Source organism: Leucoraja erinacea, chromosome 13, assembly GCF_028641065.1.
Source record: "Leucoraja erinacea ecotype New England chromosome 13, Leri_hhj_1, whole genome shotgun sequence".
NCBI lineage: Eukaryota > Metazoa > Chordata > Chondrichthyes > Rajiformes > Rajidae > Leucoraja > Leucoraja erinaceus.
Genome location: NC_073389.1, coordinates 26,902,712 through 26,916,265, shown reverse-complemented (window position 1 = coordinate 26,916,265; position 13,554 = coordinate 26,902,712). Strand labels below are relative to the sequence as shown.

The window sequence follows — 13,554 nt, the reverse complement described above, 5'->3', positions numbered from 1 at the left end:
ATTTGAAGTGGGGGAGACACTGGTGGGAAATATTACCTCAGTTTTCCAGAAGCGACAGGATCACACAAGGCTCCCAGTAGAAAGACACCGGAAGGGTCATAATCCAATTGCTGGCATTATGATCTTTCTCACTTTATCTGACGTTGTCCTTGAGTGCTCTTTGCAAGTACAGGTCCACCACTGATTTTCCAACAAATGATGGTCAGGCACATCCTTTAATCTGGACAAAATTACGGGAACGCCCTTGAAATCCCCGTGACTCGCTATGAAGGCCAACATCCTCGTGCTCTTTGGGACGTTTGTTTGTTTTATTTAAGCTTCCAGCAATCCATGGTGCTGTAGAGACATGGGAAGGGTATAATTAATAGGTCAGAGATGTGTAGTTGAATTATTGTTTTGCGACCCCTGTTGGTCTGGCAAAATGGAATACATGGCAGGGCTCTGGAACCAAGGTTGCCGGAAAGTCGATGGTGAACCTCCATTAAATTCCTATAGGTTACCATTGGGATAGTTGCTGTTGCGATGTTCCTTATTGTGCACAGTAACCTCGTTTAATAACGGAGGCCACGAGAGATATGGTCAGTGATAATAGTTCGCAGGAACCCATTAATTATAATGAACAAACATTTGCCTTCAACTTCTTTCTACTGTATCCTATATTGACATTATAAGAGTCTTCAATCTACCTTCAACGATATTATAACTAATAAATGGCAATTGAAATTACAGGTGCAGCTGTGTCAATAATATCACTATCCATTAGGTTGACAGACCACAGCCACTTAACATAATGGATTCCGCTTGATATAATCAGTCCTTGAAACTAACCACAGTATTTACTCAGACCACTTTCAAAATAGAATACTACATTGGAAATAGACCCCAATAGAGTAGGAAAAGTACTGCAGAGGAAATCTGGAATTTCAAAAATAAATGTATCAGTTCAGTTCAGTATTGGAAATGGATTTGAGGCAAAATGTTACTTCTGAGCTAGGAGCAGGGATGTAAGAACATGTTGTTTCCGGAGCTAGGAGCAGGGATGTAAGAACATCTACCTCTCTATGATGATCTAGGATGAGGGGAAATGAGCCACGCCTGCGCAGTTGGGGCGCTATGGGTGAGTGGTGGAATATTGCATTGGGGAACGGGTGAGTGGTGGAATATTGCGTTGGGGGAACGGGGCCAAACTGGTCCCACTTGTTCTAGTATATATTACTAAAACTCTCATCTTGTTTGTCTCTCTGTCTGTCTCTGTATGTCTCTCAGTCTGTCTGGCTGTTCCAGGAATGACGGCAAAACGGTACACGATAGTGCTAAAATTTTTGGACCAGCTTACTCACCATTGTCCTGTGGTATGGTGTATCAAAGATTTGTTCAGATTGCTGGTATATTTTACGTTATTCACATTTTAAACTTTACAAAATCCAGTTTGAGAAAAATTACTTGCACTGGCAGTTAGCAGGGTATGATGTCACAATGGGATGTCATGGAAATAAACTGCCTGTCAGCAGTGTTCCACCCCACAATGACATCACAACGGGATCGCATTTACATAAAAAAACAGCAGCTTCCACCTCACAATGACGTCAAGGGGGGTAGGGAGGGGAGAGGGATGAGGGGTTATGGAAGGAGGGAGGGAGGGAGTGACTGAGGGTAGGGGAAAGAAGAGGGAGGGAGAGGTGAGGAGGGGAGAGATGAGGGAGGGAGTGGGGGAGGGGAGGAGGAGAGGGGAAAGAAGAGGGAGGGTGAAGAGGAGGGGGAGGGAGTACTGGGGGATGAGGGAAAATGAGCCGCGCCTGCGCAGTTGTGGGGCTTTGGTGGAATATTGCGTTGTGAGAATGGGTTGCATGGGGGGCACATTTTAAACTTTACTAAACCCCACGTTGTCAAAATTCACTTGCATGCACTGACAGCAGCTTATGATGTCACAATGGGATCCCCAACCTCATTTACATAAAATATTGCTCTTTTCAAAAACATTTGGTTACAATGTTAACAAAGACAGGACTACAAGTGCAATGAGAGATTTGTTACATTGTTGTAAGGAGAGGGAGGGAGTGGGGGAGGGATGAGGAGAGGATTGTTGTTTAATGTTATTTAAACAGATGGAGGGAGAGGAGGGGGTAGGGAGGGGAGAGGCGTTATGGAGGGAGGGAGGGAGTGACTGAAGGTAGGGGAAAAGGGAGAGGTGAGGGAGGGAGTGGGGAAGAAGAGGGAGAGTGAAGAGGAGGGGAATGGAGTGCTGGGGGATGAGGGGCCTGCGCAATTGGGGCTATGGGTGAGCGGTGGAATATTGCGTTGGGGGAATGGGTTGCATTGGGGGCACGGGTGAGTGGTGGAATATTGAGTCAGGGGAACGGGGCCCAAATGGTCCCACTTGGTCTAGTCCAGGAGTTCCCAACCTTTTTCATCCCGTTTACCCCCTGGCAACTCTTCGTAAGTAAATTTACCCCCATCCTGTTTTGTTCAGTAATTTGAGTTGAAACTTCTACCATAATAAAGCAACTGACAAAGGGGAAATTTTAAAATACTGTTTTTAACAAATTTAGAATCAATAAATTTACCCCCTGGGTAGGTGAAATTTACCCCCTGGGGGGAAATTTACCCAGGTAGGGAACCCTTGGTCTAGTATATTTGTCTATATACTATTAAAACTGTGTGTGTGTGTGTGTGTGTGTGTGTGTGTGTGTGTGTGTGTGTGTGTGTGTGTGTGTGTGTGTGTGTGTGTGTGTGTGTGTGTGTGTGTGTGTGTGTGTGTGTGTGTGTGTGGGGGGGGGGGGGGGGGGGGTATGTCAGATCCGCACTTTGATTCCTTGGTCCGCCTGCACCACACGCTGAAGCTCCGTCATTTTTTCCATTTTGCTAGCTAATTCACTTTTACATTCACTTGTGCACTCCTCAAAACATTTGCACATTTTTATGTACACATTTTTAAATAAAATCCTCCACCCCCCCCCCCTCCCCCCCCCCCCCCCCCCCCCACCCCCCCCTCCATTAATGCATTCATTCCACAGTGAGTTCAGTTCGGTAACAACACCCCCCCCCCCCCCCCAGTTCGGTAACGACCCCCCCCCCCCCCCCCACTCGGGGTTTGAAGCATGTTCAGGGACCAGACCCAACGGGTCTGCACTTGGTCTAGTATATTACTAAAACTCTCATCTTGTTTGTTTCTATGTCTGTGATTCTGTCTGTCTGTCTGTCTGCCTCTCTGTGTGTATGTATGTCTGCCCATGTGATCCTGAAAATACGCGAAAACAGTACATGATAGCGCTACAATTTTTGACCCACCTTACTCACAATGGGATCTCATTTACATAAACTGCCCGTCAGCAGTGTCCCACCCACAATTACATCACATTGGGATCTCATTTACATTAAAAAACAGTCCGTTTTAAAAAACACAGCAGCGTTCCATTCAGATTAATGTTATATTTTACAAGTTATTCAAATTTTAAACTTAAAAAATATATATTTTTACTTTAAAAAATCAAACCTTTTCACTAAAACATTTCCCTGCCTGTTGCAATGTTACCTAATGACAGAATACCCAGTGCAATGAGAGATTTGTTACATTGTTGTAAGGAGAGAGAGGGAGTGGGGGAAGGGGAGACAGGACTCCCAGTGCAATGAGAGATTTGTTACTTTGTTGTAAGGAGAGCGAGGGAGTGGATGATTGTTGTTTAATGTTATTTAAACATTGTGTTTAGTGGGGGAGCAGGGAGATAGAGGGAGAGAAGGGGTGTAGGGAAGGGAGAGGGGTTATGGAGGGAGTGAGTGACTGAGGGTAGGGGAAAGGAGAAGGGAGGGAGAGAGAGGGGAGGGAGGGAATGGGGAGGGGAGGACGAGAGGGAAAAGAAGAGAGAGGAAGAAGAGGAGGGGGAAGGAGTTCTGGGGGATGACGGGAAATGAGCCGCGCCTGCGTAGTTGGGGTCTATGGGTGCGTGGTGGAATATTGCGTTGGGGGAACGGGTTGCATTGGGGGAAACGGGGCCCAATGGGTCCCACTTGGTCTAGTTGAGAATATGAAAGGGTGTAGCATGTGGCTAGAAGATCAGATTCAGCACCATGTGTAGGAAGGAACTGCAGATGCTGGTTTAAACCGAAGATAGACACAAAAAGCTGGAGTAACCCAGGCCGCATCCCTGGAGAAAAATAATGGGTAACGTTTCGGGTTGAGACCCTTCTTCAGACTGGAGCAACACCATGACTAGATTCAGCACCATGTTCTCCTTCGATGATGAACCAAGAAGAAATAAGATTGTTGTGACAAGACTTGAAAGAAAATGAAGGGAATAATTAGTCTTCTAAAATTGCAGGTATATTCAAGGCCAGTCATGGGTGGTTAGGAACTTTCAAGATGTTTGTAAACCTGCATTATATTCATCTTGCACAGGAGGCTCCTAGTGTGGAAACCACAGAAGGACACAGTGGGCAGCACATTTGCACAGCGGTGGAGTTGCTGTCTTACAGTGCCATAGAAACTTACAAAATTCTTAAGGGGTTGGACAGGCTAGATGCAGGAAGATTGTTCCCGATGTTGGGGAAGTCCAGGACAAGGGGTCACAGTTTAAGGATGAAGGGGAAATCCTTTAGGACCGAGATTAGAAAAACATTTTTCACACAGAGAGTGGTGAATCTCTGGAACTCTCTGCCACAGAAGGAAGTTGAGGCCAGTTCATTGACTATATTTAAGAGGGAGTTAGATGTGGCCCTTGTGGCTAAAGGGATCAGGGGATATGGAGAGAAGGCAGGTACGGGATACTGAGTTGGATGATCAGCCATGATCATATTGAATGGCGGTGCAGGCTCGAAGGGCAGAAGGGCCTATACTGCACCTATTTTCTATGTCTATGTTTCTATGTATATATGTTCGCCTTGTGAACGCAAGGATTTTCTCCGGGTGCACCAGTTTTCTCCCACACTCCAAAGGTACAGGTTTGTAGGTTCATTGGCTTTGGTAAAATTGTAAATTGCCTATTGTGGAGGATAGAACCAATGTACGGGATGTACTGTACTTCTGAAGAAGGGTCTTGACCCAAAACCTCACCTATCCATGTTCTCCAGAGATGTTGCCCGACCTGCTAAGTTACCTCAGCACTTCTTGTCCTTTTTGTGTATTTACCAGCATCTGCAGTTCTTTGTTTCTGTACAGTGTAGAAGCCATTTTAGCAGAACATTTTTCAAAAGAACCGAAATTAATAATTGAGGAAGGTGGCAGAATACTTTTAGCTTCATTGATTGTGTGCCTGGAAAGAGTGAATCCGAGTACTGGTGCAATAGTACCCCACCTCTGATCTCTTAGCATCCTTGTCAATGCACATTCCGCTCTCCCCTCCACAAACACTACTTTTTGTGTGCCCCACTCTCCCTCCAGTCACTGGGCAGTGGGCAGGTGCTATAGACCTGCACGGGAAGGTAGACACTCCCGTCCCCACGAGTCTCGGGCAGATGGGACTCGTCAGCCTGGGAAGGAGGAGAGAGAGAAGAGGGGAGAGAGAGGAGGAGAGAGAAGAGGGGAGAGAGAGGAGGAGAGAGAGAGGGGGAGAGAGAGAAGAGGGGAGAGAGAAGTGGGAGACGGGAGTGTGGGGTCCATTTTCCCACGCAAGCCATAGGTGACTGGGCAATCCAAGCATCAAGCATCAAGTTGAACCCAAGCATCAAGTTGAAAGCGGCCGAAGGTGTGCATCCCTTGGGACAGCCCCCACTCTCCCACGGCCACCCTCCGCGGGCTGCGGGTCGGGTGGAGCGGAGGTTTGGGACAATGTTCATGCTTTCACAGTGATGTGATGGACGCAGGGGTCTGGACCAATCGCTGACAAGTCCCGCCCCCCGGCAACGTCATGTCCGTTATTGGACTTTTCTGTTGAGCGGCAGTCGGTCCTTTGGCTTGTAGGCGACGCCGCCTTTCAGGTAGGTGGCTTTTGTACAGAGCGGCCAAGTTTGCTTTTAGGCGACGCAGCTTTTCGGTTTGTTGGCTTTTAGGCGTCCCGCCTTTCGGTTAGTAGGTATTTCGTCTTCGTAATCTTTCGGTTTATTGGCGTTTCGGCCTTGTTTCCATTCGGTTCTTTGGCATCGACTTCTTTGCTTCAGCCTCTCGTCCGTTAGCGCCACGTCCGCACACGCCTGCGACGGCGCTGATGCCAAACTGTAACGGCCCTGCTGTTCCTTTGGACCGATCAGCGACATGGAGAGGGAGGACGTGCTGCATGGGCAACAGCCTGTCCTCCATATGACATTGCCCAGGCTTGCATCCGACCAGGATGCATCACCCATGGTCAGTCATGACCGAGGAGGGCCTACTACTACTCTCCCTCTAGTCACTTGCAAAAGTGGTATCAAATTTCCAACATTTTGGCCCAGCATTCACCATGACGTTTCTCATCTCAGCCTCTTATTTCGATTTCAAATAGCTACTCCATTAGTCTTCCTGTTATGGATTTCATTTCCACTCTAAGTCAAAGGGTCATTGTCTTGAAAATTGATGGCAGGGAGCAGATTTAACCATTTATCATATCTTTTAGAACTACTGCTTTGCACTCCTGTGCTAAATCTTTCTATTTAGAATGTTAACTTTGTATTGTAGAATCTCCTTGGGCTGAAAAGATGATTCTTGGCTTTTCTTACCTATTACTCATTTTGTATCTGTCTCCCCGCACATTAAAAAAAAGAGACATAAGGAACTCATGGGCTACTTTGTCACTACTGTAGAGTTAATCAGTCCTGCTATCTTACCCTTTTCACCCTTACCCAAGCCCAATGTCAAAAATGGCCAGGTTCCTCCATTTCATAATCCTTGCATTGTTTCTGGATTTTTTTCTGGGTTCTTTATCTCCTGTGGTGGTATCTCAGTCCTCAGCGCAAAACAGTGGCATAGCTGGTCGAGCTGCTGCTTCGCACGTTCAGGTTCCTGGGTGTACATATTTCTGATGATTTGTCCTGGACCCAGGACATTGATGCAATCATAGAGAAAGCCACCAAAACCTCTACTTCTTTAGAAGAATGAATAGATTCAGTATGTCGAGCAATCCTCTCTTGAACTTCTACAGTACAAAAGAGAGCATATCGACTGGTTGCATCACCGTCTGGTTTGGCAACTCAAACCACCAGGAACAAAGGAAATTACAAAATGGGGTGGACACTGCCTGGTCCATCACAGGTATTGACCTTCCCACTATCGATGAGATCTATAGGAGGCGCTTCCTCAAAAAGGGATTCAGCATCATCTATTACCCACGGTATCTGACCGCGCTCTCATTTCACTCCTGCCTTCGGGAAAAAGGTATAAGAGTCTGAAAAATGTGAATTCCAGATTCAAGATCAGCTTCAGCTCCAACAACCACCAGGTACATGAACACTACAAGTACCAACTAAGCTATTGATTACAAACTCTCTTGGTTGCATCTAGGGACATTGGGCTTATGTTTTGCACTAACATTTTTTTTTTAATTTATTCAACTTTTGTATTGTTCATTATGTCATCTATGAGTACTGTGTTTACAGGCCTGTTGTGCTGCTGCAAGTAAGAATTTCATTGTTCCGTTTTGGTACATATGACAATTAAATACTATCAGCTCTTGAATTTTATTAACCTCAACACAACATTCTGGACACCCGTTGAGAAGCAAAGAGTTTGGTGTCCTCAATTGCAAGACAGTAATTTTTTAATTGAATGTTACTTCAAATCTCAGTCCAGAAATTTGAGTATGACTCTTCAGGACGGCGATGAACACGAATAGATTTCCAAACAATTGCAACATTCTGAACATCACAGTATCTTTACATACCCGATTCTACCTGGAATCATTATATCTGATAGATGTAGAAAATGACCTAGAACAAGTAGAAGACAAGTTTGAAAATGTTCCTCTTGACCACGTTAGGCAAGCAAAATGAGTCCAAGGATCATGTAGGTCTTCTTTAATGTTATACAATACCTACCACTTTTACTTTATCTCCACCCTAGTGTGAAACAAATGCACGGCTGATGCAATTTAACAAGATTGCTTACAAGGCCTTGACCTGCAGCCTGTTCCAGAGGTCAACACAAATGCTGGAGTAACTCAGCGGGTCAGGCAGCATCTCTGGAGAAAAGGAATAGATGATGTTTCGGGTTGAGGCTCTTCTTCAGACTTAGAGTCAAGGGAGAGGGAAATTACAGGTATGAAAAGGTACAGAACAAATCAGATCCGGCCAGTTCCAGAGGTCACCATTCACTGGAAGAAGAAATCTGTTTCAACATTTAAACTGGTTCTTTCAGTAACTTGAGATGATGAACTCCTATTTTCCCCTGACCTGTTCAGTATTCTGCAGGAGTATTTGAGTGCTGACTTGTAAACAGCCTTTCAAAGAAACCTTCAAGTAAGGCTTACTTTGATCCTTGTAGCTCCTCTAACCAACTCCTCGCATTAGCAACAAAATCGAGTGGAGGCACTTTTTATGTGAGTTAGAAGTTTGTAGATTCAAGCTCCATTCCAAATGTACAATGTAGGTTGCTTTTTATCTGCAGCCTTGTTGGAGTGGTGGTTACCAAAATTACTGGCTGTTGGCATTTGGATTAAAATTTGCATTAACATTTGCATTCAGAAGCCCCATAAAGAAAAATCAGTAGGGTTTTCCATATATCCTGCCAAATATTAACCGATCAATCACAACTACAAAAATGCATCCTAAGGACATGCAGATATTTTTCTTCTTGCATTATTTTGATAGAAACAGGTAGCTCTGTTACTGGAGCAGTTTCATTGTCGGGAAAGAGCCTTGACTTTGACTTTCATTTCCACTTAATATTTTAAACTCGGTTCTCTGAAGGTAGAGGGAGTGAAGGTTGAAAGTACCTGCTACGGCTGCATTATCTAGACATGGCGGAAATGTTGAGAGTATTGAGAGCTTGGATGGGGCATCTTTTAGAGATACAGTGCGGAAACAGACCCTTCGGCCCACTGACCAGGGATCACCCCGCACATTAGCACTATCCTACACACTCGGGACAATATTTCAATTTTACCGAAGCCAATTAACTTACAAACCTGACTGTCTTTAGAGTGTGGAAGGAAACCAGTGCACCCGGAGAAAACCCACACAGTCACAGGGAGAGCATACAAACTCCGTACAGACAACACCACTAGTCAGGATCGAACACAGATCCCTGGCGACGTTACGCAGCAACTCAACCGCTGTGCTACTGTGCTGCCCCTAATCATGGTCGACATGGACGACTTGGGCCAAAGGGCTTCCGTGATGTCTGACACTATGATTCAAAAATGAATAGATTTCTATATAGTTTCTGTGCATCTTGTGGTACGGAAACTAAAGCAGAGATAATTTGAGTATACAGAGGAGAAAATTAAAATCTTGTTAATCTTGTAAAGTCTTGTTGAGTTTTAAACCCAAATTCCAATAGCCAACAATTCTGGCAAATCTTGTTTACCTTTATTCTCTTTTGCCCACAGTTTTATGTAGAACGAACCAATGCAGAGGAGTTCTTGGAAATATACAAAGGAGTTGTTGCTGAATACAATGTAAGTAGGAAGTAGGTTAAGGCAGATGAACAACATTAACAAATCATGGAGGGTGGGAGGAACTTTTAATGCAAGATCACAAAATGTACAAATGAACTAATTTTGACAATGAACGGATGTCTGGACTGTGTAAACTATCTACCTTATCATGAGTAATGCACATAGAATAAACTAACTCGAAACTCCTTGATTTTTTCCAGATATATTTAAGTTTAAGCATCTACTAACTTTCAAGTGTACATATTTAAGAGAATGCACAATTATCTTTCTGTCTACCATGTGCTTATGGGGGGCATAGATTACAATGTAGATACAAGGAACAGCAGATGCTTGTTTACAAAAAAAGATTCAAACTGCTGGAATAACCCAGCGGGGCAGGCAGTGTCTCTGAAGAACATGGATAGGTTCTTCAGTCTGAAGAAGGGTCTCAAACCAAAATGCCACGTCCATATTCTTCAGGGATGCTGTCTGACCCGATGAATTACTCCAGCACTTTGTCTTTCTTATAGTTTACATGTCTGGGTCCAGCCAGTTGGTAGTCCTGAGTCGGTTGATGTCGAATAGCATCGCTATTAGGGCTCACAATTGGTTTGAGTTAAAGTTGTCAGCTTCAATAGACCAAATCTTGTTTTCTCTTGCCTGTAACTCAATGGTTTGCATTAATCCCAAAGACATGCGGGTTTGTAGGTTAACTGGCCTTTGTAAATTGACCCCTGGTGTGCAGGGAGTGGGTGGGAAAGTGGGATAACTTAGAACTAGTGTGAACAGATGATTGATGGATGGTGTGGACTCGGTAAGCTGTAGAGCCTGTTTCCAAGCTGTACAATTCAATCAACCACCATTTTTAAGCTTGCAAAGCATCAACCCCCAGTTTTACTAGCTGAGATCAGTGGGTCCAGAAGATGCACAAAAAAATATATATTGAATGTGTTTTAAAATCAGAAATTAACAGTTGATAATTTTGCTTTGTTTTGTATCCAAAAACGATGCTACAATGTAAGAATACAAATAAAATTGTTTAGGGTGAGGTGAGGATGGAAGAAATGATAACTTTTCATACTAATATGATTTGATGTATTTCTACAGGCTATGGTAATTGAACTATGTTCAGGCCCTTGCCTGGCCTTGGAATTACAGGGAAGTGAGGTTCAGAAGTCATTTAGAGAATGCTGTGGACCATCTGATCCTGTAAGTTATGGTCAAGTTGCAAATAAGTTACTGTATTTTACCAGTTGGTAAATTGAAAATGACAGAAGTGGCACATTTTTCATAGCAGGTCTTGTATGAATTACCTTTTATTCAGATTTTTTTTTAAATGACACATTACCTGTCAGTTCCATGCAATATCAATATTTTGTAACAGATTTCCTCTATTTTACAATGGATGTTCAGTTCCATAAAGAACAACATTGTTCTGGCAGCTATGATTAATGGTTTGAGCATATTCAGTTTTATTTTGAAAGAGAAAGCCATTTATCTAGTGTCCTTCAAATTAAAATCCTATCATATAACTTATAAAAGTCTGATCTTGGATGTTTACTGGTGGGTTTGCTTGCTTGCTTGCACTTTTTCTTTCATTCACATCTCCTCGAAATCCTGACGCGGTAACGGTGACATTTTTTCATATTCCGGTAGAAATTTACCTCATGATTCCAAAATCTCCTCATCTGAAAATTTAATTCATTATTTCCCAAGTTTTTTACTAAAATTGTTCACCAATCTGACATCTTTTTAAAATCTAACGTGCTGAAGCGAGCTGCGCGGTAAGCTGCGCAGAATTTTCAACGCGCAGGGGCACTGTTTTCCACGAGCTGCGACATTTCCGCTGCTTTTCACCGTCCTCAGATCGCTCCGGGCCACGCCGGGGGAGGAGGGAGGAGAGAGGGGGAAGGAGGAGGAGGGGGGGGGGGGGGGGGGGGGGGAGAGGAGGGGGGGGGGGGGGGGGAGGAGGCCCTTCCTCTCTGCCCCTCCCTCCCTCTCTGCCCCCCCTCACTCTCTAGGGAGTGGTGGATATTGGGACCTATGGGGGAGTGGTGGAGCATTGCGTTCGGCAACCAGCCCTCCCATGTGACGCCGCGCCCGCCCCACCGCTCAATCTCTACCTCCCCCCCTCTCCCTCTCTACCTCCCTCCTTCCCTTTCCCTCTCCACCTCCCCCCCTCTCTAGCCATGCCTGCGCAGTTGGGGGTTATGCATGAGTGGATAGGGCGGGGGATGGGGTAAAAGGAGCAAATGAATAATATTAATATAACATCAAGGGGGGGGGTTATTGTGTTTGGGGGGTGGTTAGTGTGTGACGCTGAAGGCCCCCCCCCCCCCCCACAACCGCGCGTTGAGGGAACGGGACCCAACGGGTCCCCCTTGGCCATATTTTTTCTTTAGAAGTAACTGCAATATCTGATTTATAAAATTGTCCTTCCTGTAAAGGTTGAATTTTCACAGCTAATAATTTTAAACAGATTATGTTTTGTATAATATTCTTGGATTCATTGTCACAGATGCTCTGGAGGCCAAGTCTTTGGGTATTTTTATAGCGGTTCTTGATTAGTAAGAGCATCAAGGTTATGGGGAGAAGACAGGGGAATGGGATAGAGAGGGAAAAAATAGATCAGTCATGATCCAATGTCGGAGCAGACTTGATGGGCTGAATGGCCTAATTCTGCACCTATGTCTTGTGGTGTAATTCAACACAATAGAATGAGTAATTTAATGTTATGGCTTAAAAGATTTGACAATCTGAAGCTGCTATAAAGTGTCTCATCAATTCACTAATTTCAGGTTTTTAGACAAACTGAGAACACTGTCAAAGAATTTCCCCAGAGAACAGGAAGAGGAGAACTAAAATGTATTCAATCTTGGCATCCTTATTTGACTCAGGCATTTGTTGTAAAGGGTACCATCTGAGCATAAATTCAAAAGTACCAGAGACTATAACCTTTTCAAAAAGTGGCAAAAACAAGCAGGATGGTGATCAACTGATATATTGGTATTTAAAAATCCTGCTGAATGATAGTTTGTGGTTTTGTAAAATGGTTGCATGTCCAGCTTGTTGATATAAACTGTGCCACCTCAGGATAATACAATCAGCGGGATGAAGCCAATGAGTTGCACTACAGAGATCAAGAAAGTAGGTTCTCAACACTATTTTTGTTCATTATGCCACAAAGAATTAAGAAAAAGTTAAGAACTTTTAATTTCATTTTAAGCAAAGTGAAAAAAACATGTTGAAATCAGAGCAGCGTTAAAGGATTCCCACCATTTGGCTGCTAAAATGTGAGAGTGTAAACCATGACAGGTATACTTACAGCTGTAATCAGGTGAATTTACAAAATAACAGGTTGGCTCTGAGAAAATTGACTTCCAATGAAGGAATGAAAAGAAGAACATTTCTTAACTGTGTTGCAAAAAGCACTAGATTGGGTTACATATAAGATTCTATTTTGTGTGAAGCCATGTAAAAATGTGTTGGTGAGAAACAATGAAATGAACAAAACATTGGCACCTGTCATTCCTTGTCGTCATTGTAAGTATATGTTATGAAAGTATTGCGGTTCTGCTACTGCATTTTGGTGATGTAAGGCATTTCATTGCATAACAACTTTTGCTTCATACATTTGCAGGCAAATGGGACTAGCTTAGATGGGATATCTTGGTCAGCATGGATTAGTTGGGCCTGTTTCCATGCTGTCGGACTCACTCACACCCTCACCCTCACCCTCACCCTCTAACCAGAATAAAGCCTATTGCCAGATGTTAACCAATGTTATTTAGCACTACTTTAATCCAGATTTTAAGGTCTACTGTTATCTTATTACTTTGTGTGCAGGAAATAATTAGTAATAACCAACCTCACTAATTAGAGGCAATACCCGTGGAGAGAGAAGCTTTAGTTAACGTATAAGATTAATCTTTTATCAGGTCTTTGTTGGGCATGGTTTGTTGCAGCACAAGCATGTATGTCATGCTCTCTGACATTGAGCCATTGAGACAATAAGATGCTTTGGCCATAGAGCATCAAAAACTGGTGGGCCATTGGC

At 43.9% G+C, this 13,554-nt stretch overlaps 1 protein-coding gene across 2 annotated transcripts in view; it reads left to right on the top strand.

The window, feature by feature from the left end:
• Window positions 1-13,554, top strand: part of nme7 (NME/NM23 family member 7) — a 115,629-nt gene that overhangs the window by 79,340 nt on the left and 22,735 nt on the right. For both annotated transcript variants that reach the window (XM_055644667.1, XM_055644666.1), the window contains exons 8-9: window positions 9,450-9,518; window positions 10,605-10,706. In XM_055644667.1, the coding sequence (XP_055500642.1) occupies window positions 9,450-9,518; window positions 10,605-10,706 (171 nt within the window). The remainder of the gene's footprint in view (window positions 1-9,449; window positions 9,519-10,604; window positions 10,707-13,554) is intronic.